The sequence below is a fragment of the Lotus japonicus genome, chromosome 4, assembly GCF_012489685.1.
Source record: "Lotus japonicus ecotype B-129 chromosome 4, LjGifu_v1.2".
NCBI lineage: Eukaryota > Viridiplantae > Streptophyta > Magnoliopsida > Fabales > Fabaceae > Lotus > Lotus japonicus.
In genome coordinates, this window is record NC_080044.1 from 66,491,859 (window position 1) to 66,518,689 (window position 26,831).

Below are 26,831 nucleotides of genomic sequence, written 5' to 3' on the forward strand. Positions count from 1 at the left end.
ACCCTTAGCACCTGTCAAGCTAAGGGCTACATGCTGGTGTGTTTAAAGTTACATTCAAATCTATTTATCTAACTTTGACAGTTTGCACGAATTCTTTTTTGTTAATGCATTAACTTCCATTCTTTTTCTGTTACATGTAGCATGCTCCTAAAAGGGTTAAGCAATACCTTATTCAAGCGGGTGTTCAAAGTTGGATTTTCATTGGGAGTTCCGGTTCAGAGGTAAAGTGTAATGTAATCATTCCTCGAAGTAAGAAGTATGCGAAGATAGGCAGTGGGTGGAGAAGCTGAAGCTTCTGCGATCTTAATAATGTCTTGCCGTTTAAGGAGATTACCTTTAGGTTTAACTTCAAGAAAGAGTGATCCTTGCACCAACACTTGAAAGTGTAGAGGAAATCAACAACTTTATGTTAGCAATGATTCCTGGTGATGAAACAGAATCTTTGAGTTGTGATACTCCGTGCAAGTCGGACGAAGATTCTTGTGTCAATGCAGAATGGTTTACATCTGAATTCTTAAATGATTTCAAATGCTCTGGAATTCCAAACCATGCAATTAAACTGAAAGTTGATGTCCCTATCATGCTCATTCGAAACATAGACCAAGCTGCAGGGTTGTGTAATGGCACTCGAATGATAGTCAATGCTTTGACTAAATATATAATTGTTGCTACTGTTTTAAATAGAAACAAGATGGGAGAAACAACATTTATTCCAAGGATGAGCTTAACTTCATCTAATTTTGACATTCCATTCAAATTCCAGCGCTGACAATTCCCTATTACTTTATGTTTTGCAATGACTATAAAAAAAAGTCAGAGGCAATATTTATCTCATGTTGGACTATATTTGCCAAGGCCTGTCTTTACTCACGAGCAGCTATATGTTGCACTTTCTAGAGTTAAATCTAGAAAAGGGTTGAAGATGCTCATCATAGATGACGAAAGAGTTGTATCAAACACTACACGCAACGTAGTGTATCAAGAAGTCTTCGATAATATTTGACATGTAAGTGTTTATTTATCTTACAATTAATTTCAATTTAAATTTTAGAAATAGGAAAACTGTTATGGTTATTCTCTTTATTATTTTACAGCATAAAAAGATATCAAGCAATTTATTGATCATCTAATTTGAAGGTGTATTGACGTTTCTATAAGGTTTGTTTAATACTTTCAAATTATACACAGTTTATATTTGTATTGGTTACTGATTATTACACTAATAATTTTTTTTTCCTTTCTAGGTTCTATAGCTCAAATATGCTTTATTGACAACAAGCTCGGTTATGAAGACTTTATCATTAATCATGGACTACAATTTCGAATAAGGGTTCATGTTGCTATCATTGTTATGTTTATCTTATTTCAATTTCCATGTAATGCATTATTTAAAAACTTGGTTTTTATTACTATTCAAGTGTTGACACTGTGAGGTATTTACAACCTCATCAAATTAATATATTTATTGTGGTCCATTCATCTACATGTTTGTAACATATGTTCGGTTCCATATCTTTTATACTTACTGAAAAGAGTCTAAACTAAGTTAAAACACATTACTACTGATTCATCTTTACAATAAATTTAATCGCCGTGCAACGCACGGGTAAAGAACACTAGTATATATATGATTTATATATATATATATATGTAATAGCATCCAATTCATATTAAGTTAGAAACAATAGTAATGAGCCAATGTTTAAGCTCTAACATAATTATTTCTTACATGCATTTGGACTACACTTCAAGCTTACACATGGTGATTAATTTAAGAGCTTGCACAATTAAAGCAACATATTTATCTTTGTAGTGACACCGATCTCCGACTCGGCTGAGATTGAGTCTCCCTCAAGTCCATCTCATTTCTTATACGGGTAGACCTTGGACGACCCTTCTTCCGTATTTTGGCAGGATCTGGAGCAATTCTAGGCCCAGCTCTTGGCGGCATGTTCAGATCATTCCCAATGGGGTACCACTGCCCTGAATACGCATCCACAATGTTCTGAATCGTATAAACAGGGTCCACATATTGAAGATAGTCTAAACTCTGGTTGGCGCACGCCGCGATCACATGTGAACAAGGATATTTGAACGTCTGGAAGCGTCCACATTCGCAAGTTCTTTCATCTAAGTTCAGTCGCCACGTATAACCACTGCGATGGTTCTGCTGGTTGAATCCCTCCTCTACTTCGAACCTGGACCTATCTATGCTATACGTCCGCACAATGTGAGACTGGGCAATCGTCGCATTCTTTGTCATGGCCTCCATGACCTTGTTACAATATATTTCGCCGGCTCTTTGTTGTGCTGTTGCTTCAGAACCTCGCTGCACAAAATATTCCACAAGCCTGCCATATGTGCATTTAACAATTGCACTGATAGGCAAGTTTCTAGTACCCCTGAACACTTTGTTCACAGCCTCAGATAAGTTCGTGGTCATGTGGCCGTATCTACGACCTTCCACATCACAAGCTCGGCTCCATTTCTCATTGCTGATGTCATTTATCCATTGCCGGACAGCTGTGTTGTGCCCTCGAAAAGCCGCTAAGCGTTGCTAAAAAAGATATGGGCAAGGCTCGTAAGCTGCACATTTCAAACAAATTTCAATATTCCATATTAAAAAAATAAAAATTTGAACTAATGAACAGACGCAAACTTACCCATATTTATCAGTTCATTTTTTTGCTCTGTGTTGTGAAACCTGGTGTTGAAATTGCTGGCAACGTGGCGAATGCAATACACATGATAAGCGTTTAGTGGCTGCCACCCGTTAGATGGATTCCCCACTGCTGAGAGAATGCTGGTGTGTTTGTCTGATATTAGACATATCCCTTGTTTCCTGGTGACACGCACACGCATCAGACGAAGAAACCACGTCCAAGCACCGAGTGTTTCTCCCTCCACAATTGCAAAAGCTAAAGGCAACACATTACTGTTCCCGTCCTGTGTCGTGGCAATAAGCAAAGTTCCACTATACTTTCCGTAGAGGAATGTGCCATCAATTTGTATCATTGGCTTGCAATAGTTGAATGCGTCACAACATTGTTTGTACGTCCAAAACACTCGATCAAATTTCTTGAAATCAGGAACAACATTGCCATATTGGTCCTTATAGTCAGTTGTGACAAACTCGTAATGGGATCCAGGGGAAAACCTCAGCATATATTCCAACCACCTAGGGAGCAGGTCGTAAGACTCCTCCCAATCACCGAACACGCGAGCAAGTGCTTTTTGCTTCGCCTTCCAAGTTTTAAAGTATGACACCTTGTAATTGAGCTGGCCACTGATCCTCTCTTGTATGAGAGAAATAGGGATAGTTGGTTGGGCACTTACCATGCCTAAGACATAAAAGAAAAATAATGTAAGTTAATAGCAATTTCATATTTGTAAATGTGTAGCGACATAGTAATCATATGTAAGCATTATACCAAGAATGTAATTGGACATGAAGGTTGACGTCATCTTCTTGTGGTCTTGAGAAGTCATCGCATTTAAGCACGTATGCGAACCCCCCCCCCCCATTTGGATATGGTCCATTTACCAATTTTCTTGGATAGATGTGCCCTTATCCTCCACGGGCATCCATCTACGGATTTCTGACACTTTGCAGTAAAGTACTCTGGCTTGGATTCACTCATCTTATAAGTTTGATTTAGTCTAAGACAATAGTGTAACAGGGCATCCTGTACAGCACGCTTGTTTTCAAAAATCAAACCTTTACATAAGTCATCGCCAAGCTTCCATGATCCATTCACATCCGTTTCAGAATAAAAATCAGTTTCTTCATCTGGGTGATCCCAGTTAATATATGTATAATGTGAAGAAGCACTCCAGAATGGGGCCGTGTTTGGGTGGCCTATAAAATTATAGAAATATATCAAGTACCATATATTTATAAAAAACAACACTTGATGAGATATGTTGATTGTACATACCTTGGGTTTCAACATTGACATTCACTGGTGCCGCGGGTTGATCAGCAGGATGAGGTGCCATCTGAGGCTGAGGATTAGCGTGTCGGTCTCCCTCTTCGTCTGTGTCAGACTCGTCACCTCCTTCTTGCATTCTTTCATCTTCATTGTGGTCATCGTCTGAAGGAATGACTTCACCGTCCACATTATCATTGTCAAGGCGGTAGTCATAATCATCGCTCAAATTAACTGCGACATCCGAAGGAACGACGATATTGGACTCTTCAATACTCATAACGCTAAAAGGCACAGTATATGGTTCTGCAAGAAGCTCCTCATCAACAACATGTCTACCACCGTCTTCAGTGGGTGTCGGTTGAGTAGACGACGGATACGTCGGCACTGGCATTGATGAACTTCCAGCTTCAGTAACTTCAACATACAGCTCCAGCTGAACCATATATGACTGCAGACTAAATGCATCCATCATGACTTGAACATCAACATTATCAACTATCTCAAAATGCGTAAAAAAAATGGGATTCAGTGTCGTCATAAATCTAGAGCTGACTCTAGAAATCATCTGGTTCCTTTGCAGCTTCAACCTTTCGTGGATTTTCTTCTTCAAACGGTCGAAGGTAATGTTGCGCTTCAGATGCATGGACCTTCTCCGACCTTCGAATATGGCACCTTGGTCGCCATGGACAACCCTACCATCGTAATACACAAAAGTAATAACTTGATACATTGCAAAGGTTTTTTTCGTTACAGAAACGTTATGAAATGCAGGAGATTGAAGTTTTGAAAATATTCAAGTGTATTTTTCGTAGAAGAAAGTTATGAGACTCAGGAGTTCCAAGTTTTGAATTTATAGTGTTTTGAATTCGCAAAAAAAATTTAGAATCCAGTCAATCTCGCTTATTTTGTCATTTTGTATATCCTGGATTCGCAAATATATTTGCGTTTTCAATATTAGTCATTCCTTTCCCTTCATGTCAGTACTGCCACCTGAAAAGCACCTGAAAAGCATTTGGATTCGCAGGTAAACTTGCGACACCAACCTTCATCATTGACTCTGCCACACGCTCCTTCCCCATGCCATAAAAGTTGGATTTGCAACATTGTTTGCGATTTCCCTGTCTTGTCTCTGCCACCATCATTGACCCATCATTGCCATCAACTTTTTTCAGAATACATGGAAAACACAAGTTTTCTTGCGAATCCCACATGCGGCCAAAATCATAAGGCAATTATTTTCCAATCACCCTGCAACCCATCATTCACCTATCATTTCCCAATCGGCTTTTACTTTTTCAGAATTAATACTTGCAATTCGCAAGTTTTATTGCGGAACCCAACTACCCCATCCACCTCAGCTCCCACGTGTCCAAAAGTACCCCATCTTGCTAAATATTTTCTTTTGTACCCTTTTTGCTAATTAAATTTTTTTTTGCATTATTTAGAAAAAAATTTCTTATTTTCAATTAAAAAAGATGTTGGTTTTTTAAATAATATTAAAAATTTAAAAATACCAAAACAATAGTTTATTATAACGTCCAATCATTTAATTTACATCAATCTGCAAATCTCAAGAATAAAATTATTATAATTCTGCAAATCTTTGACGTAGTATATGCTACTTGACTGTATCCTCCACATGCCAATTGGTAGCACCTAGCTAGCAGACATAGAAAGGCGGTGAGGCTGATGGTTTTGGATTAACTGTCAAATAACATGGTCTCTCTCTCTTTCTGGATCGCACCTCGGAACCTTCCACGGCGGTTCTGCCGGTTCAATAAAATGAAATCTAAAATAAAACAACAACTTCAGTCTTCATATATAAATTAAGCATTTGGCCAATGAAGATTTGAGGGAGCATTTGTTGCTTATAAATCATTCGATAAGAAATATTCCACGGTCAATAGTAAATTTAATTCAAATTTGGCTTTGCATCAAATCCGGGTGTTGATTTTTTTGGGTACATAAATCCGGGTGATGATGAGCTCTAGCATGTTTTATGTTTTTCTTTCCATCCAAATAAGGCAAGACTAGATAGAAATATAAATTGGTTTTAAGGCTAATTTTATGTGTAATGAATATTGTTGAACCCCATAAATATGTGATATTCAATTTTTTTTGAACGTTATGTGATAATCAATTGACATGCGTTTATGAGTAGGTGTAATAAGTTTAAAAAAAAGAGAGTAGGTGTAATAGTACAAAAAAAAAAGAGTAGGTAGTGATGAGCCTGGACATCCCGAGTGATTGTTGAATCAGACTCTATAGAAGTAGTGACCACTCTGGAATCCAAGTCTGTGACTTCTCACCGGTATGCACACGTCATTACAAGTATCCTTCAGCTCCAGGCTGCCCATGAAGACATTGTGTTTCAGCATACCCCAAGAGAGTCCAATCTCTTGGCAGCTTACTTAGCTAAAGTTGGCTTGAATTTTCAGTTTGGTACCCATCTCTTCGATAGCTCCTTTGGGGAATGCCATGATATTCTGGCTAGGGATGTTGGCATTAGTTCCAGTTTAGTTTCTTCCTCGTTTTAGCTTTTTACTTGGGGTTTTATCCCCTCATTGTAACCAAACAAAAAAAAAGTAGGTGCAAAATGTTTCGAGAAAAAAATATAACACACATTTAATGAGAATTTTAAATTAACACAAAAGAATATATGTAAACTATCTGATCAAGTGTGTTGCGTTTGCTTGTGAGACACTATTGTAATATTGATTGAGTTTAATTTTGATGCACCGACGGTGCAAAGTTTTTTTACACCGTCAACCAATCAGATTTCAAGGATGTGACATGTCAATTAAAGAAATTAAATGAAAAGAGAGATTTTCTTACATTCTTGAAATCTGATTGGTTGACAGTGTAAAAAAACTTTACACCGTGGGTGCATCAAACTTTTTCTCATATCGATTTGTATGGAGGATGCTAAATTTCAATACATTTGCAAATTAATCTCGTTCCATTTAGAAAAGCCTAAATTATACATTTCTCTCATCACCTCTTAGAGAAATACGTATTAAACAAGATTATTATTGATGAGCAATATATATACCTCCAATTTTGTTCTCCTCTTTGGATTTTGAATATCACGAGTGTTGTGGTTGCTTCCTTGGTTGCAGTAGTACAGGTCTAATTTGGGCCTTCACTTGACTCGACTGAATTAGTTATTGAGGGCCACGAGTTGTGTAATCTAACCTTGGGCTCACTTTGGGCCATTATGAATTAAACTGTGCTACGTTGACAAAAAAATAAAGCACCCACACCTTTTCTAACCATTTTATTACCTTTTCATCATCATAATTTACCATTCATGAACTCTATATATTATTTTGATAAATAACTCTCTATTTATTTTATTTCCTTTTCATCACCATCATCATCATATATTTGTTATTGGTTGTTTAGGTTACTTTAATTCTCTTCTTCCTCTCATTACACATTCTTCACAACACAGCTTAATGACTTATTTTTAACAATCTAGATAATTGTAAAAACGTTACTTTGCTCTTCAAGGTGAGAGTACTTCAATAGCTTCTCTTCACCTTTTTTTTTTTAAAGCTTTAAACTAACATATCCCACAAGTGATATGTGTAAGATTTAATCTATCGTCCACACCCCTCACGCCCAGTGTAGAACATCTGAAGCGTGGAATGAAACGGGTGACCCACATATGGGAGGTCTCCACAACAAATGGATCTAGGATAGGGGCCCAGACCCATGGTCAAACAACCATTGGCTCTGATACCATGAAGGAGGCCTAACTCAACCCAAAGGCTAGCTCAAGAGTTTAGGTTTGCACAATCATATATAAGCAATTGCTTGGCCACATTTCTAGCCAATGTAGGACTCCTTCATGGTATATGAGCAATGAATTTCATCTACAAAAATTAAGAATATAACCCCAATTACTTGCTTGAGGGACGAATTGGAGTGCAAAGATCATAAGAAAAATCTGAGCCAAACTTATTTTAATTTCACTCATTAATTTTATTGAATCGCGCAATCAATTATACAAAACATTAATTAATATTGTTGAAGTACTGTTGCTGGATAAACCAGTAACACAGCAACATGCACTTAGTCAATTACAAGTTTTGAACATCCAACACACTTCTTTGACAAAAAAATAAAAAGCACATAACACTTGTAGACACTACATATTGAAGATAGTAGGAGAGAACCATGCATTACTCCTTGCTGTACTCAATATACTTATAACATAAGGAGCTAGCTAGCTAGACAAATTTATTTCTTTGCTAATTAAAATTTATGTTATTAATCAGTGCACTGACATCAATGGCATCTTATGATCCACATGACCTTAATTTATCCATAGTTAACTTACATTATGCATGATTTTAATCAGTTTCCATTACCACCAGATCCTGACCCAGCATGAGATCCTGCAGAAGAACCAGCTTCAGAGCCTGCACCAGAGGACCCTGACCCAGCTCTAGACCCAGCATGGGATCCTGCATAAGAACCAGCTTCAGAACCTGCTCCTCCAGAAGACCCTGACCCTGAAGAAGAAGCAGAACCAGAACTTGAAGATGAGCCAGAGCCAGAGCCTGCACCTGCACCAGAGCCAGCACCACCTCCACCACCGAGCCCAATTCCTAATCCTGCACCAATCCCAACTCCTATCCCACCAAGGTCCAATCCAAGGTCCTTTCTTGCGGCTCTGCTTTCAGATTCTATAACATTAATTGCAAGAAGCAAAGCAACAAGAGCTAATGCCCTCATACCAGCCATTAATGATACTGATTAATATTGAATTATTGATCAACACAAGTGTATATATGAAGCTTGAGCTAATGTTGAAGGTTAGAAAGTTTTGTAGAGAGGTATGTTCAGATGCATGGTATTTATAGTTGAGAAAAGGTAATGAAGTCGGCAAGCATGTATAAAAGTATATAGGAAGCGTGCGTGCGTACTGGCCTACTGGGACAGTATACTACTGTGGCCTGTGGGAAGTGGGTGGTGCCGTGGTGGTCTCACTTGGCCTAGCTTCATCCTCATCATCTTGGGCATATTAATATTTTGTTCACACTCCTTTATCGGAATAAAAGATAAAGAAATGAAAGATATAATGAGTGATATGATCAATAAAAAATGAGAAAAATGAAGAAAAAAGTTATTGACAATGAAATAGAATAAAAAATAAAGTGTGAAAGCATGAATTGAAACTCTTATATAAAACTTTTTTAAAATATTTAATTTTTGGGATAAGTATATGTTTTTATCCTCGAATTATCTGGACATTAATAGTTTTAGTTCATCATACTTCAGTCCGTCCCTATATTTCACAATAGTCATATTTGACTCCAAAAGAGTGACTAAACCTAAAATTTGAGGATTAATTATAAACTTGACGCATTGAAAATTAAAATTTATTTTCTATTTAGATATCATTGGCCATTTCATAGACACAACCATTGGTGTTTTGGAAATTTATTACTTGAGTAAAAAAAATTATGAGGATGAGTCATTTAGACAACCCCATGCTAGTTAGGACTAAAAATATATTTAAGCTTAACCTTTCTTTAACATGTGTATTCTCCACTAAAAACATTCTAATTTTAGGCGGTAATATTTACATCTTAGCGGGACTAACTCTCCCGGCAAGCACTAAGGTTTTTTCATTTTTTATCACGTTTTCTTGTTACATTAACTCTAGCAAATCAAGGTTAGATACGTACAAATAACATAAATTTGGTATTATTGCGATAAGGCCATTTATAACAGGGCATGAAGCATATCCCACTGAGTTAAGCACCATGTATATAGTGGGATACGGTTGACGCATAATCCAAATTTAAGAAGAAAAACTATGTAACTATGTAAGGATGTGTCAATTCTTATTTGTAACCCACTAAAACATGTTCAAGTTGTAAAGGATATGAGGAGAACGTTCTAGAAAAGCTATCTTACTTTATCATAGCTATATTATGGGTAAATGCTATCCAGGTTGAAGACCCCCTTTCACCGAAACTTTGGACCTTGGAGCCTAAGGTAGCGTTTGGTATACACGTTTAAACGAGACGGAACGGGACATATGCGTTCTGTTACACGTTTGTCGTGTTTTTAAGATGGAAAGTTTGAAGTTTTCATTACTCAAACCCAAGTCAAGTTATGCTTAGATTCCAATCCAGACGAATGTGACAAACAAACTAATCATCAGTTAGCATATATACTTGCTAGTTAATTGCTGCTATATATGTTGAGTGCAAACTTAAAGCACCATATATAAACCATGTCTATATGTTATGTGTTTAATTAGTACAGTCCATAAATATGCAGCACCAATTAACCTTTTTTCTTCAAGTTAGAAAGGGGAAAAGATAGATTCTTCTTCTAATTAGCACATGTGTCTTTCCTTCTCCTGCATAGTTGATAATTATAACAGTGTTTGATGTTCTTTTTTGTCCATGAACCACCTCCCTTTCTGGCTAGATTATACAATGTATGTAATCTGAATTCCATTAGAAAGTTCAAGAAACTAGGTCCGTGCAATAAGAAAAAAGCTAAGTTAAGACAAAACATGTAGTGTCATCATCTTTGACTCAGGTTGACATAGAGCCAGTTTGGAGGTAGAGTTAATGGAGCTTATCTACTTGAAAATGCAGATTGGAACGAGTACATTAAGGTTTTACCAAAGTAGAATAATAGGAATCATGAAATTTCATAATCATAAAACTTTATTAAAATAGTAAAGTGATTCAAACAGAAATACATCTTGTAACAAAAAACAACAGAAATACATCTAATTTTTCTTGACTGAAACATACATGATGGAATCAACCATCTTACATGCTTATTGCTTTGTTATTACATGTAACATGCTTATTGATTTGGTACAGACGATACACTACTTATTAATTTATTACATAAAACATTCCCAACATTTTCTTTTATTTGAGTCAACCATATTATATAGTCCTGCATTGCATGCATTTCCTAATCACCTCCACCTTCACCATAACCCCCACCATGACCATAGCCTTCACCATAACCAGAGCCAGAGCCAGAGCCGCGACCTCCACCTCCTCCACCGCCACCTCCTCCACCTCCACCGCCGCCACGGCCACCTCCTCTTCCTCTACTGCCTGATCCAGCCCGAGAGCCTGCATATGAACCTGCTTCCGAGCCTGCATCAGACCCAGACCCAGAACTTGAAGACGAAGATGATGAACTTGAGGAAGAGCTAGAGCTAGAACCCGAACCGGACCCTGCTCCAGCACCAGCTCCTGAGCCACTTCCACCCCCTAAACCCAAGCCTAATCCTGCTCCAACTCCAATCCCCAATCCACCAAGGTCCAAACCCAAGTCTTTCCTTGCAACTCTGCTTTCTGATACAAAAGCTGACATAAGAAGAAGCAGAGCAAGTAGGTAACAATAACATGACCGGGGTGCAGCCATGCTGTGTAATGTAGCTTAAAGTAGCAAGTCAAAGCAAAGTTAAATGTAAAGAAGCTATATAGAATGTTATAGAAGATAACGAACTCTGAAATGGGTTTGGTTTACTACTACATGAAAGGGTTTTCTAGTATTTATAGCTGCATGAATGCTGATACTGTGGTTAAAGGGATAGCATGAAATTAACTTGTAGTTGTAGACTATGGTGTGAACTGGTGAATAGATTATTTTAGCTTTTGAGGCTGCTAAGTGGAGATGTTGGTGGACAAAAACTTGTGGTTGACATTGCGGAAGCGTCTTGGAGATGGGATGATTCAGGACAAGTGTCAACGCAATACAGACTCATATAATCGCCACTTACCTTAGTGGAGGATGAAAGGCTGTCTTATATTGCCCATTGAAGTTGAAAATTTGAATACCTTTCTCATTCATTTGCAGCCAGCTCATGGTTATAGGCGAGGCATGGCTACATGCCCACGAAGGTCTGCTTTTTATTTGCTGCTAGTGGTATCACACTTAATTTAGTAATTTTTATTTTTATATGGTAGTGGTATCATCAACTTTTTGTTGTATGTAAGCCTAATCGCATTGAGGATTTATACAGATAATTACTATCTCTCAAGCTTAGTCTTAGGAGAGGGTTTAAGAATGGTGCTTTTTTATAAGATAGACTTACTCACAACATTGAGGTGAGTGCCAAATGTTTATGATATAGTGCAAATGTGCAATGTTTAAGCATTGAATTTTCGATTTAAAAATTCAAAGAATTATTTTTAATCATGCCACCATGGTGACGGACACCTACCTTTCAAAAAAAAATAATCATATGGTATTATATTTTAAATTGAAACAAAGTGGACTAACTCGATCAAGTTAAATAAGTTTTTCATCCTTGTAAAATGAGCGAGTGCTCATTCTCCACCACAACTTGAATTTTCTCATGTACTCTAGCTCCTTCACAACATCAACACATTAAAAAAACAAACACCTACCTACGTCGAGCCCATGATAAACATGAACCTCTCCACCTCAATAACGAAAGAAGGATTCATCCACAAATAGTAACCCTTTTACATCCTGATTTCTACATCTCCAGACCATTCTACTAGAGTTCTTAACACTTTTGGAGATGAGAAGGAAAAGTCTCTTCATAATCACAAACCCCTACAATGAGACACTGAGGAACAATGAGACGAAGCAAGCGCCCTTTTTCATTGAGACATTATGAGACAAAAAAGACGAGGAGAAGAAAAGAGACAATGGAACGAAGGAAAATAATAGTGGGATGAATGAGAAGAACGATGAGATTGAGCAAGCGATGAATGACAAGGACGAGGCAATTGAGCAAGCGACTAGTGAGGACACAACAAGATGGATGAAGCGAAGGGGTTCCAAGGATGAAGGTGAGGTTACTAGGACATGATTGCTATGATGAGGAAGAAAGGGAACAAAGAGAATTAGGGTTTTAAAAATTTCTCTTTGTAATTAGGTTATTAAGTTGATTGGTGAGGGGTTAGATTATGTTAGTTGTTTTGGGGATTTAATTTCAAGATTAAGTTGATAAATTTATCTAAAATTTGATGCGGAAAGTTAAATATAAAATAAAAGGCCACATATGATTCATTAAACACTTAAGAGTGCCAAATTTGGCCTAGCTTGTCGCTTGGCAAAGTCCTCAAAGTTTTTCTCCCTTAGGTGAAGCACAAATACTAACTTTTTCCTAAACACAGGAATGAAAAACAAACTTTTATCTCACGAAGGATGAAAATCAACACTCGCTCATTTCGGGACCAAAATCATAGTTAATTTTTTTGTGTGTAGAAGGTTTGTGAAGAATTTGGGAGTTTTCATCGCTAATAAAATGCTAAGAACTTTGTGCAAGAAGCACTTAATTCCAATATAATATCCTCTAATCAAGGTAAGGCTGGTTAATGTGAAAAATTTGAGGCCACAATTGATGAAGTTAAAGTGATGCAACAATTTAGGGAACAATCCCTGGGATTGTGTTGCTTCTAAGATGATTAAGGAAACTTATGTGTGGGTGATTTATCCACCATGCACTGATTTAGTGCATATCCTCCTCTCTAAGTTTTTAATGATTCTTTGCTGGAATTGTCAAGGTATTAATGGGAAGGGAACTAGCAAATTGATTAAAGATATATGCATATTGCATAAGGTTGGGGGTTCTGATTTTTACTAGAATTGAGCTAGTGTTTGACAGAATTGGGAATTCGGCTTCTTCTACTACTAGTAGGATCTTCAAAATACTCAATGACGACATCCATCTTGCTACTGATGGTTTTACTACCATTTATCCTACTTGTTGATTGAAGAAGGAAATCATGCTGAGATGGTACTCGATGGACACTAGAGTCTTGGATCAAAATCAACACCGATAGCTAATTTCTTCCCATGGAGAAACTTGGGGCTTGTGAATGTGTCATTAGGGATCATGAAAGCAATTTGTAGTGGGATATTTGGTCAGGTTAGGCGCAATTGTCCTATCCTTTAGGTTGAGCTATGAAGAATTATACATGGTTCAAGGATTGCTATTTCAATTTTCAGTTTCTTTAAAATCTTAAATGAACTTGACTCTATATTGGTAGCTAGGTTACTTAAGAAAGGTTGTAAAGATTACAATTGTACAAGTTTGACCGGGGAGATTAAAAGTATGTGTATCCGTTGGCACTTGACACACATTAAACCGCGAATATTTTTATGATTGCTCACACAAACGATCACTAAAAGACCTTGATTAATCAAATATTTTCAATGTCATCGGAAGCATGCGCACACAAAGGCTAACTCGATGCATACTTTTGCCAAAAATAGGTTGACTTTGCTTATTATGTCCACGGATACTAGGGTTAATATTCAATTCTTATAACGCTTATGATGTAAGAAACTAGTTACCTCTTTTTCCGGCGCCTTTTAGCCCTTTTACTATAATAATAAATTTAAAGACATCCATGTTTTTGCAAGGATTATTTTTTTAATCTTGTGTTGAGGAAAAATTGTTTATTCGTAAATTAATATTGTTCTCTCTGGTTTGCTGAGAGGGGTGCCCGGAGACTGGTGAAGCTCGCCGTGGCCATTCCCTTCCTCCGCCGTAAGTCTCTCTCTCTCTCTCTGCAATTTGCTTTAACTTCTCTTCGACCCATCCCCAGTTTCTTTCCTTTCTTAAAGACTTTTCGTTCTGTGATGCAATTTTTCAATTTCAATTTTAGGTTGAACTATACTCTCATCGTTTCTGGGTACCTTCTGATACGATTTCAGGTGAATTTTTCTTTGCCTATTCAATTTGTATTTGCCATTTATCATGTGAAATTGAGCTTCACTCTATTCAGTTTTGAAACTTTTCTCTGTAATTTGAAAGCTTTGAGTTTAGCAATCAAATTAATCAATTGCATTCTGAAATGAGCATGCCCATCACTTCTAATCTATTAAAAGGAGTAAAAATATTATCTTTTTAATGCTTACTCTGACCTTGATCTTTGGGGAGTTGTGGGTATTTTTTTATAGTTTTGCAATTTTGAATTTTGGTTATCAACATGGATATGGCTTTGTTTGTTATACTCTCATTGATTGGAGTAGTTGGTATTTGCATTGCAGGTACCTGGGGAGAATTGGATATTGAATTATTGATGTTTGGGTTTTAGCATTAGTACAAGTTCATACTGTAATGAATGGATGCTAGGGGCAAAGTTCCGACATCATCGTTTGAGAGGCACCTCGTGCAAGCTTCTGGGATGATGCGGCATGGTCAATTACCTGGTTTAAGTTCTTCTTCTGCTGTTGCTGCTGCTGCTGCTGCTGCTTCCCATCGCTCTCTGGAGTCTCTGCCTCAGTCGCATCTGTTGGAGGATAAAGTTGCGGATCAGGAAGAAGAAATAGAGCGACTTGCTGGGGATAACCGTAGACTGGCAAAGACACATGTGGCTTTAAGAGATGATCTTGTTTCCGCTGCACAGGATGTGCAGAAGCTCAAGTCACACATTAGAAGCATCCAGACCGAAAGTGACATTCAGATTAGAGTTTTGCTGGATAAGATTACTAAAATGGAGGTGGATATTAGAGCGGGTGATAGTGTCAGAAAGGACCTCCAACAGGCCCTTATTGAGGCACAGAGCTTGGCAGCTTCCAGGCAGGAATTGAGTGCCGAAATTCAACGAGCCGCTCTGGAAGTGAAGAAGGCCATTAGTGATGTTAAGAGTTTGCCGGATTTGCAGGCTGAACTGGATGATTTAGTGCAAGAACGTCAGAGGTTACGGTAGGTATTGAAGTCTGTTTAAGTTTGTTGTTTGGCATTTTACACCTGCATGTAGATCAGAACTGATTCTAGATTCTTCAGGGTATATAATTAATTTTGTTATAATGCAGTCTTAGTTGCCTTTGTGGAAACTTGTTTTCATTGTAGAACTTGTCGACATTGGTTGATCCATCATCCATGTGTTGCAGATCTTGTCTATTAGAAAAGTCATTTTGTTTTTGTTGTTATATCATTAGAGTGAACTTTCAAGCACACTGTTCTAAAAGCAAAAGCTGCATTGCTTCTGCCCCTCCCCATAAATAAAAAAAAGAAGGCATGAATATTGAAAGGTGAAGAAACAATAAAAGTTATATTGTTGGTTTTTCTTCTGTAAGTGCAGTGATGGCAAATTTAGGTGCTGTATGCTGCTGTTCCTTTCATCAAATTGTCTAATCTTGATAGAATGTGACTACTTTCAACATATGGCCTCTTATCAGTTTCACGAGTGGCATAATAGTTTTACTCACCTATTGTTATTGTCATTATATACTTAGGTGAGACCGGAATGAGATGGAATGGAAGTTAGTTCAAAACTTGTATGGAGGACTGCTTAATCACTTGAGTGTGTGACAAAGTTGTTGTCTATATCTATTAAATCATGCTTTAAGCGAACGCTTGCTATTCCTTCGCACCATCATGTCGCATATATTCTCTTGTTACAGTTTGTTGCTCTTAATTATTTATCTTTCTTCTGGTAACTTATCTGGTAATTCTTTATATAATAGTTCCACATTCGAATATGAAAAGAGCAAAAACATAGAGCTGGTGGATCAAATGAAAATAAAAGAGAAGAATCTAATTGCAATGGCAAGAGAAGTCGAAGTTTTACAAGCTGAGATTTTGAATGCTGAGAAAAGAGCAAATGGTAACTTCCTGACTTTAGTATGTTGTTTTTGTACATATATATGATTCTGATTCATTGTTGCTATGAAAACAGCACCAAATCTGTTTAGAGCTACTACACCTGTAGACGGCAGTGGTTCCTTCTCTGATCCTTATGGGAGAGCTCATGGTCAGATGGCTACTGCCCAAGTAGGAGAGACTATGGCACCAGTTGTTGATAGCAATGGAGTAGCAGCTATCACTAGTGGCAGCGGTGGCGGTGGTGATGGTGGTGGTTGGGCATGATCCTTCAGTTGCTGGGAGGTGAAGTTCAAGGAGTGAACTCTATCAAATCCTGCTTGACTTTAGCTTTTGTTGGTACCATACTTGGAAAATTGTCGTTTTTTCTATGTACATCTAACAGATGTGTAGCTTTATCTGTAGCAACATTCTGTTTAATTTATTATACTTTTGTTAATTTTGAATCAAGTCTGCAAATTTAAAAGGTCAAAGATCTTTCTCTCTCAACTTATGGTATGGGGAGTTGCAACTATTGTCAAGCTTATCCTATGCAATGATGCAGTGAAGCATGTTACTTTTTTTTTCAAGTTTTTATACCTGAGAACGCAGTCCTATGTTTTGGTGTGAATATGATACCATGTTTGGATCAACTTCTCTTTTCTCATAATCAATTATGGCATGCAAAAAATATTCACATAAGCTTCTACCCGAAGTTAATTTGACTTTAAAAACCAATTATAAAAGAATTTTCAAACATGTTCAAGATTTGCTTTCCATACAACATGATGAGACTGCAAATATCACAATGGATCTCAAGTTATAAACATGTTTACTCAAATAATCTTTCAAATGCTGGTATAGAAGCTAAACAATACAGAAAACTATGAACCTCAACTATCTCTGTACAGCAGACTGCAGAGAGCAAGAGACTCAAGCTTTTGAGGAGGCATATCTAAAACAGCAGCTCCACACTGCATAGAAGCTCTGATTCTGGCAAAGCAATCAGTAGGTCATTGGCTTCTTCTCTATATACATGACGCACTTGCACGTCCCAATTTCGATTCATCCGCTGATGAATTATCTGTGGAAATCACTCACTAAGACATGAAACTGAACATTGCTTTCTACAAGAGACTCCATAATCTCAAGACAATTTGACTCACAAATTGCTTTCCTAATATTAAGAGTTTAAGACCCACATGAGATTAAAGCCATACTGATAGACTAAGCATATACTGCTATGTGCAATACTCAGGGAAAAAAAGCAATACAGACAATGCATATCAACTTAACAAAAGCAAGCCTGCTTTCCTTGCACAAAATTTTTCTAATTCAATTTTTCTAATATCCTCTATTGCGACAATGGACAATCTTATTCGACCTAGGTGTAATACATGCTAAATATCTCTCTAAAAAAGTGTGTCTTATAAGAATCAAACTTTAGATCTCATGAGTTCAAACAGACACTTTTAACCACAGGGACCGACACTCATTGAGTTTCTAATTCCATTATACACATGTAAACTTTTCCTTTTTTTATCTATTAAATTGTTCCACAATTCTGACCCGGGTGTAGTAAAAGTCGAACTTTTCGCATATGTTCTCCCCATTTTAGGTATAAAATATGTAATAATTTTTCCCCCCTTCAAAATTAGCGTTAATGGATCTCCAATCAGGTAATGATATAAAAAATGGGCCTGGTAGCGGATAGTAACGAGTAGGCCCAACATAATGGGCCAGCTTGGTAGTCCAATTTAGCTTCCTGGAAGGCCCATTTAGCACTCCTCATATTGTTTGTTTATTTTATTATTAACAAAGTTGCGGTACCCTTCGTTCTCAATTGTTGATCGAGTCTCACAGTCATGGCGGAGGTAACCTTCCATTTTCTCCGACAACCGTCGTTTACAATTCAACCTTTTCTTCCGATTCATTTACATTTCCATATCCATTTCCCTCACCTTTTTCTCACTTTCGCCGCTCATAGATTCGATTTGTTATATTTTGATACCGTTTTGCATATTCATCATCTGTTATTAATTTTGCATTTTTTCGTTGATCTGTTGTTTGAATCATTTCACCATTCTATAAGATTATGAATTGCATCTATTGTACGTGAACATAGCTTCATTCGGGAATTTTTTTGAATTTTTTTCAGAATAGATATTCGGATGAATCATGAATGTGCTTGTTGTGTTGGAATATAGGTGAATTGAGTGTAAATGTATGTGCTTTCAAAATAACCCTTCTATAGGTATTGAACTATTGATGTATGATTGCACATTCTCCTTTTACTAGATTTTGTAAAAATCTTTTAGTACTATTTAGCATTGCTGCTGGGAATTGGGATTATAGAGGGGGAGAAGAGACATGATGAGGTCATAAGAGTGAGAAGAGGAATATATGTAATTTTTAGGTTTAACTAATCTCTAAGTCCCTGTATTTTTTGGTTGACATACATTTCTATGTTTTAGAAGTTTGTAATTGGTTTAGTACTTTGTATAGGTCTAAATATTTTTAGCTGGATCCCTTTTATTAGGGAGCACTGATAATCTGATATTGTGCTTCAGTTCTTCACTGGTAGTTTGATTCAGGGACCCCAATTAAGTGGAAAGTTTAAAACTGTAGGGGTCAATAGAAAACTTTTAAAATCCAATAATATTTTGTTCGCATATATTTTCCATCTCCACCTTACATGAATAAGAAGAGAAATGGGAGAAATGAGTGATATGATGTGTGATGTGATAGGAAATGCAGAAAGAGATAGAAAGAAAAATGTGTGGAAATGAGATGGGAGAGAAAGTGAAGTGTGTATGAATTATTACTCGGTTACAATAGAGACCTATTTTAACTACAGTTTCAATCAAAAAGAAAATTTTAGTTTTATAAAGCATGGTTGCTGCAATGCTAGATCAAGCCAAAAAGTCGGAAAATTTCTTCCTGTAAAAATCATACTGGTAGATAATGATTTGGTATGTCTCTGCTGCCTTTGAGCATGTTTTTTAGTTTCATGAGGAATATTTGCTTTAAATTTGTAGTCTGTTAGTTATGAGTATGTTTCACCTATATCTTAGTTATTACACCTAGATGCCATGTGGCAATTCAACTGCAGTTTTTTGAGATTTTGATCCCCAACATTTTGAGTTAACTGTCTATAAGTTGGTTTCACTGCAAAAGGCAGCATCAATCCCCTTATAGTACTGTTTGTGTAAGATTCTGAATCAAGATGATTTTTCTTTGTTTACATTCATACGAGTCAGCAGTCATTTCTTCATTAATCATTCTTGAGTTGAGGAGGATACAAATAGTATATGTGAGGCATGCTTATCTTCATTGCTCAAAAGTAGAGAGCCTGATACAAACTCACACTCTAGCATTCTGCTTGATATATTTTATCCTATTTTGACATGGAATTTTGATGCAACATATTAAATATCTTTATATCTTCTTCTGTAGTCTTTTTGCTGACTGTAATATTTTGTTACTTCTTGCTAGATTGAGCTAAAAACAGCACCTGTTGATTTTCGTTTTCCTACCACTAATCAAACCAGACACTGTTTCACTCGCTACATAGAGTTCCATAGGTGATTTCCTGGCATTAGCTATCTGATTTGGCAAAATTGGTTTCTAGAATCTTCTTTTTAATATTGATTTTTAATTACAGGTGCTTGGCAGTGAAGGGTGAAGAATCAGGAGAATGCGAGAGATTTGCTAAATATTACCGCTCCCTTTGCCCTGGTGAATGGGTAAGCAGCCCTTACTGTATTGGTTTCTTTGGAACTGGGTGCTACTGTACATTATTGTGAAGCATGTGTAGAAACTAGAAAATGTTCTATTGCTATAGGAATCAATATATTCCAAATGCCAACTGTCGGTTTGTCCTGCATGTGTATTCCCTTTTGCTTATTTACATCATCACTAATCAATGCAATTGTCTATAACTGTATTTTATGCTGGTGAATAAAGTTGAAACTTGTGTCTGAGAATAAAACTTCTGATTGTGATTTCCAATAAAAAAATCATTTCACGCTTGAATTCTCTGTTTCCCTTAATTAATCAACTTGCCTGAAGACTGCCATGAATAAGGATATGGGACACTTTCAGATATAGGTCACATTGACACTCTTCTTTAGTTCTACTGCTTGGAGGTCTGAGACATAGTCTTCACAACTAATTTAATGAGTTATGAAGTCTGAACAATTACACACTAAAGCTAAATGAAAAAGAAATTGAATTTTTTTTTTGCACGTTTCAGATTTAGGAGAGTTGATTCATAACTTAACTATATAGGATTTAAAGAGGTAAGACATTCCCAATTGCACAATGGTGAAGGGAAAGTTTTGTCCTGTCTGCATTTATACTAGGGTGACCAATTAAAATTCAGTTTATATTGTATAGGTATAGCCATTGCCCACGAGCACTGCTCCTGCATCCATACACCATACTCATGGTCTGTTGGCGAGCAAGGATTTGCTCAAGTACAGGACTAATTCACCATGTCTTATGTTAACTGTATAGCTAAAACATTCTTTATCAACGTTACTTATATTTTATATTCAGTGTTGACAAATGATGTCATTATGCTTTTTTTTCTCCTTCGTGCTTTGCATTAGCAAGATTGTAGTTACATAATTTGAATTAATGAATTGTTTAGGTGAGTTTTCTTTTTGTATATTTTTGCAAATGTGCTGATATATCAGTCTTTTGAACCTATGAGTCCTATATCATTTATCTGTCTATGTAGACTGTAGTGAGCCTGGCATACATTCTTTATTCATCAAAATGACTGCCTTCTAATTTTATATTTAAACATTCATAGAATTGCTAATATGTTTTTCCCAATTGTACATGGAGCAAATTACATATCAAATTTTGTCTCGAAATTTCATAGACTGGTATTACTTTACGTGAAGATGGTTAGTTATCACACATAGATATGCCAACCATTTGGCAATGAAGCATGATCACTAAGTCAAAGCTTCAAACTGTTTACAAGAGATTACATTGCTGTCCTGTTTTTTATTAGGTACCCTCCATTAGTTAGCATTTCTCTATTAAAAATTACTGTTTACATCAAATTGTGGCAGGTTGAAAAGTGGAATGAGCAGAGGGATAACGGGACTTTTCCAGGACCTCTTTGAAATCATGTGTAACTTGGATCTCTTTGTGAGCAAGTGTTGAATATTTTGTTTTTATTATTTTGTCCAATATATTTGACGACCCTCACCGAGTCATGGTGGTTGGTGGATCAATAAGGCTGCTTATGGATATTCATTACTCCACATATTCCTAAAGCCATTTTGCTTCTTAAGTTTGATGTAATTGTTCTGACTTTGGTGTTTTCTTTGTTCAGAACATTATTTTGTATTTATTTGTCAGCTTCATGTCATCCCCACAAACTTCCCACCAGAGCCGCGTCCACAGAGGTTTATGAAAGGAAAATGAATGTTCACACTGCTATTCTACTTTTACCTTGAAATATGAAGAAAATATAGATAAAATTTGAAGAAAATAGAGATAAACGAGTGATATGAAAGATAAAGAGATAATAAAAATAAGTAAAAATGATATACAAGAAAAAATGAAGTGTGTATGTATCTAAGCTTTTTATGAAAACACAAAAAGGTTATGATTCATAGAACACTAAACACCCAATTTTTCTTTCTATCTCTCACTTGTTTCACTTGTTTTTATATCACATCATATATTACGTTCATTACTTCTCCGTCTTCTATTTCTTTACATCCTTTAGAAATTCATCATTTTCCAACACAATATTAGAGAGCTATGAAAGGCCATTACGAAGAGTTACTTAGACCCCTTTGAAAGAAGTTTTATAAAAGATTATTTATTATTTTATAGATAATCTAATCGGTCTATTAGACTTGGGTAAAAGACGAGTGATTTCGACAATCTTTAATTTTTTTATTTTTATTGAATCCAATTAGTTTGCATTGACAAAGAAATTTCAAAAATTAAATGAATCAATCTTAATAAATATCATTTATTTTTGGGTTGTCTAAATGACCCATGAGAAAGTTTGGGTTAAATAACCGATCATCCAATCACATTCGAGATAAGTGAGTTGGAAATAAATTAATAAATAAGATATAAAAATTCTAACTCATTTATCTTCAATGTGGTTGGATGATGAATTATTTAGCCCAAACTTTCTCATGGATCATTTAGACAACTTTTTTTATTTAAACTTAAATCATACCAACCTATAATCAACACCATAGTACACAAATATATATATATATATATGCTATTTTTGTTTTGTCCCAAGGCCTGCAAATTTGACTTGTAAGCTGTAGCTCTCTGAATTTAAGCCAAAAATGACAATGTGTCCTCCATCACACGAGAGAAAAAGTGAGAAAGTGAGTAATATTTTAGGAAGCAAAATATATATAATTGAAGGACATTCCATGGTTGATACTTGATGGTTTGGCATCACATGCATGATGCATGCCTTCAGCGACCACCATCGTTAGCACCCATCATAGACATGTTCAATAATTGCTAGTTGCCTAGTTGGACATACCCCATAGTAATCATGGGTCCATAAAATATGCATTCTGAGCCATAATATATAGACACACATCGGTGACATATTGCCAAGTGCCATCTTAAATTAGAGTTGCAGTTTCCGGCAGCTAGTAGAACATGCACAATGGCTGGCAGGAGAGGATATAAGTTGATTTGATCTGCGGCTGCAGCATGCACTGTGCCATTTCCATTTGGTGGCACATGCAAATAATCAAAGTTACTAATTTTTTTTTTCTTATTACTTTTATTTATGCTAAGTGCATGTTTAGATAAAAAACCAGTTTCAAACTTTCAATTAAAGTAAAAAAGCTTTCAATTAAAGGCAATCTTCAGAGACAGATTGATCGAAAGGAAAGAGAATTGATTAGAATTGAAAAGGGTTTAGCTTCCAATGAAAATCTAAGCAAGAAGAGAGCAGTACAAAAGGAATTTGATGACCTGCTGCTTAAACAAGAAATATATTGGAAGCAACGTTCAAGGGCCCTATGGTTGAGAGAAGGAGATAAGAACACTAAATTTTTTCACAAAAAGACCTCTCAAAGACAGAAACACAACAACATCAAGAAGATTAAAAATGAGCAGAATGAATGGGTTTTTGGTGATGAAGCTATGTCACAAGTTATCCAAGGTCACTTTCAGCAGGTCTTCTCCTCAGAGAACCCCCAGAATATACAGGATACTTGTAAGAGGGTCAGATTTAAATTGAATCAAAAAATGTTCGAGCACATGAACAGACCTTTCTCCAGGGAAGAAGTTAAGTATGCCATTGACCAAATGCATCCTATTAAATCGCCAGGCCCAGATGGCCTTCCCACTTTGTTCTATCAGCGCTATTGGGATTTGGTAGGGGGTGCAGTTACCTCACATGTTCTGGATGTGTTAAACAATGGAAGAGAAGTGGCAGACATGAATGAGACCTATATTTGTCTAATCCCTAAGGTCTCTAAACCTCAGACCCCCAAGGATCTAAGGCCAATAAGCCTATGCAATGTGTTAATGAAGATAGTCACAAAGTGTATTGCTAATAGGCTTAAGTGCATTCTACCTGATCTGGTTGGAGAAACGCAGAGTGCTTTCATACCAGGTAGGCTCATCACTTACAATGCTCTTATAGGCATGGAGGTTTTCCATTACATGAAGAAAAAGAAACATGAGAAGAAAGGATGGATGACACTCAAGCTTGATATGTCCAAAGCCTACGACCGTATCAAATGGGAGTTCCTAAGGGAGGTGCTGAATTCTATGAATTTTCCTTCTCATTTTGTCTCCCTTGCTCTAAAGTGTGTCTCTTCAGTTAAATATGTCATTTTACTGAATGGTGAGCCAAGAGATTGGTTCTCACCTCACCGGGGTCTCCGCCAAGGGGACCCGGTTTCACCTTACCTGTTCATTTTGTGTGCAGAAGTGTTTGCAGGTCTGATTGATGAACAAGTTGCTCAAAATAATATCCATGGAATTAAGATAGCTCGAGGAGCTCCTCAGATTTCTCATCTTTTTTTCGCGGACGACAGTTTACTCTTTATGAGGGCCAACCTTGTGGAAGCTGAGCATGTTCTCACTATCATCAAGAGATACGAGGAAGCCTCTGGACAAAGGGTCAATTTTGATAAGACTGAGTTGTCCTTCAGCCAAAATGTGCCAGAACAGATTTGTAATCAAATCCAGAATAGGATGGATGTTAAGGTTGTGGGCTCTCATGATAAATACCTTGGTTTGCCAACGGTTATAGGTAGGTCCAAGAAAGAGGTTTTCCTCAAGGTACAAGAGAGATTGGTGAAAAAACTAAAAGGATGGAAAGAAAAATACCTCTCGAAGGCTAGAAAAGAAGTCTTACTTAAATCTATAGCTCAAGCAATTCCCATCTACATCATGAGTTGCTTTAAAATTCCAGATAATATTTGTGACTCTATGGCTTCTCAAATGGCTAATTTCTGGTGGGGGCAAAAGAACTCTGAAAAAAAGATCCACTGGATGAGTTGGGCCAACTTATGCAAGCCTAAATCTTGTGGTGGCTTGGGTTTTAGAGATTTCAGGAGCTTTAATGAGGCTTTGTTGGCCAAGCAAGTATGGAGATTACTCCAGCGGGAAGATTCTCTACTGTACAAATGTCTCCAAGCAAGATACTTTCCAAGGGCTTCTCTTCTTAGTGCTCCAGTGGGTTTTAGACCAAGTTTTGCTTGGAGAAGTATATGCTCAGCGAGGAAAATAATCACAGAGGGATCACTGTGGAAAGTGGGTAATGGAAAATCAATCTCTATATGGGAAGACTCATGGCTTCCAGGCCCCAGTTCAGGAAAAATTCTTAGCCCGGTTAAAGAGCTCCCTTCAACAGCCAAAGTTGCCTCTCTTATAGATAATGAGCAGAGAAAATGGAGGAGTGATGTGGTGGATCAAATTTTTGTGGTTGCTGAAGCTGAGAGAATAAAGAATATCCCTCTCGCTTGGGTTGATAGAAATGATCTTCTCAGCTGGAGACATACTGTTACTGGTGCTTTCACTGTTAAATCAGCTTATTCCATAATACTCCAACATAAAGTTTCTAATGTAGCATCTTCTTCTTCTCTGAGAACTAATTGCAGATTTGTATGGAAATTAAAAATTCCAAAGAAAGTGCAGCACTTCATTTTTCGACTGGTTAATAAATCTCTCCCTTGCCAGCACAATCTGAAAAGAAGAGGTGTTCTTGTGGCCCCTATTTGTCCTCTCTGTGGTGAGTGCTTAGAGGAGACTCCTTCTCACATTTTTCTGCAATGTAATTGGGTTAGGCAAGTTTGGTTCGCCTCTCCTATGTCCATTCGTTCTGGGGATATTCAGGTTGACATAGATAAGTGGCTATATTTGTTGTCCTCCGCAGGAGAAAGAGAGGTTATTGACCAAGTTGCTATGCTACTTTGGAGCATATGGAAGGCACGTAATGATAGCACCTTTAAGAGAATCAAGCCTGATGTGCGCAAGACTTTAGATATGGCAGTTAATATGAGAGTAGAATGGCTAAGTCACCAACCAATTTCTGCTAAAACGGTTATGCCTAGCGCTGTGTGGATACCACCCCCTTCGGGCTACATGAAACTGAATTTCGATGCAGGCTGGTCGGGTAATCGCGGCTCGGGTTTTGGTTTGGTCATTAGGGATGATAAAGGTCTGTTTCAAGCTGCAGCATCTCACTATGAAGACCATAGGATGGACCCTCTTGTTGCAGAAGCTTTGTGTTTCAGATGGGCCTTGCGGTTAGCAGTAGAATGGAATCTGGAGAATTTAGTTATTGTGTCTGATTGCCAGCAACTGGTGAAAGCCTTCCATCAATGTCTTGATTTCCCTTCCTTGCATCAAATCCTGCTAGACTGCCAGCATCTTAGTTCTGTTATTAGTAAATGCACTTTTCAATTTGAAAGTAGGAATACCAATTTAGTTGCTCATGCTTTAGCAGCTGAGAGTTATTTGTACTATGATTGTACTATGATTGTACTTGGTGGGGTGATCCCCCTGTGGGTATCCTTTTACACCTTGCTGCAGATTTTCCTGATTATTGAATTTAGTGGCTTGTTGCTTTCAAAAAAAAAAAAAAAAGCTTTAGACAGTGAAAATTTCCTCCTGGTTGTTCAAAATAAGTCAAATATAACAAGTTTTTAAAAGGAAAAAGTATGATGCCTTTACAAGGCAGGTGCAGTTGGTGACCAATTTCTCTTTCTTAACTTCCAAAAAAGTGATCCAATTTTATATAGCAAGTGGGATTTATATATCAAAAATGATACTTAAACATGATAATAGTAACAAACACCTAAGAA

General features: G+C 36.9%; 8 protein-coding genes across 8 annotated transcripts; 4 read left to right on the forward strand and 4 right to left on the reverse strand.

Moving 5' to 3' along the window:
- Window positions 1–415: 415 nt before the first annotated feature.
- Window positions 416–769, forward strand: LOC130713183 (uncharacterized). Its single transcript, XM_057562974.1, has one exon. The coding sequence runs from the start codon at window positions 416–418 to the stop codon at window positions 767–769; it is 354 nt and encodes a 117-aa protein (XP_057418957.1).
- Window positions 770–1,801: 1,032 nt separating this feature from the next.
- Window positions 1,802–3,489, reverse strand: LOC130713184 (uncharacterized). Its single transcript, XM_057562975.1, has 3 exons — window positions 3,432–3,489; window positions 2,650–3,341; window positions 1,802–2,557 (listed from the first exon to the last, which is right to left on the reverse strand). The coding sequence occupies exons 1-3, from the start codon at window positions 3,487–3,489 to the stop codon at window positions 1,802–1,804; spliced, it is 1,506 nt and encodes a 501-aa protein (XP_057418958.1).
- Window positions 3,458–4,650, reverse strand: LOC130715330 (uncharacterized). Its single transcript, XM_057565417.1, has 2 exons — window positions 3,939–4,650; window positions 3,458–3,859 (listed from the first exon to the last, which is right to left on the reverse strand). Exons 1-2 carry the CDS (start codon window positions 4,573–4,575, stop codon window positions 3,495–3,497), a joined length of 1,002 nt encoding a protein of 333 aa, XP_057421400.1. The 5' UTR covers window positions 4,576–4,650; the 3' UTR covers window positions 3,458–3,494.
- A 3,289-nt stretch (window positions 4,651–7,939) lies between these two features.
- LOC130712139 (glycine-rich protein 5-like) lies at window positions 7,940–8,778 on the reverse strand. Its single transcript, XM_057561977.1, has one exon. It carries the CDS (start codon window positions 8,682–8,684, stop codon window positions 8,295–8,297), a length of 390 nt encoding a protein of 129 aa, XP_057417960.1. The 5' UTR covers window positions 8,685–8,778; the 3' UTR covers window positions 7,940–8,294.
- Window positions 8,779–10,612: 1,834 nt separating this feature from the next.
- On the reverse strand, window positions 10,613–11,474 carry LOC130712138 (putative glycine-rich cell wall structural protein 1). Its single transcript, XM_057561976.1, has one exon. The coding sequence runs from the start codon at window positions 11,349–11,351 to the stop codon at window positions 10,890–10,892; it is 462 nt and encodes a 153-aa protein (XP_057417959.1). The 5' UTR covers window positions 11,352–11,474; the 3' UTR covers window positions 10,613–10,889.
- A 2,810-nt stretch (window positions 11,475–14,284) lies between these two features.
- Window positions 14,285–17,096, forward strand: LOC130714828 (protein FLX-like 4). Its single transcript, XM_057564787.1, has 5 exons — window positions 14,285–14,457; window positions 14,576–14,624; window positions 14,961–15,618; window positions 16,383–16,522; window positions 16,595–17,096. Exons 3-5 carry the CDS (start codon window positions 15,035–15,037, stop codon window positions 16,783–16,785), a joined length of 915 nt encoding a protein of 304 aa, XP_057420770.1. The 5' UTR covers window positions 14,285–14,457; window positions 14,576–14,624; window positions 14,961–15,034; the 3' UTR covers window positions 16,786–17,096.
- Window positions 17,097–18,235: 1,139 nt separating this feature from the next.
- On the forward strand, window positions 18,236–21,886 carry LOC130715026 (cytochrome c oxidase subunit 6b-2). Its single transcript, XM_057565019.1, has 4 exons — window positions 18,236–18,371; window positions 19,993–20,081; window positions 20,162–20,243; window positions 21,585–21,886. Exons 1-4 carry the CDS (start codon window positions 18,363–18,365, stop codon window positions 21,636–21,638), a joined length of 234 nt encoding a protein of 77 aa, XP_057421002.1. The 5' UTR covers window positions 18,236–18,362; the 3' UTR covers window positions 21,639–21,886.
- A 3,831-nt stretch (window positions 21,887–25,717) lies between these two features.
- LOC130713185 (uncharacterized) lies at window positions 25,718–26,576 on the forward strand. Its single transcript, XM_057562976.1, is given in 2 exon segments — window positions 25,718–26,484; window positions 26,487–26,576. Coding segments are annotated over 2 exon segments (741 nt in total). The 5' UTR covers window positions 25,718–25,833.
- The last annotated feature ends 255 nt before the right edge of the window (window positions 26,577–26,831 follow it).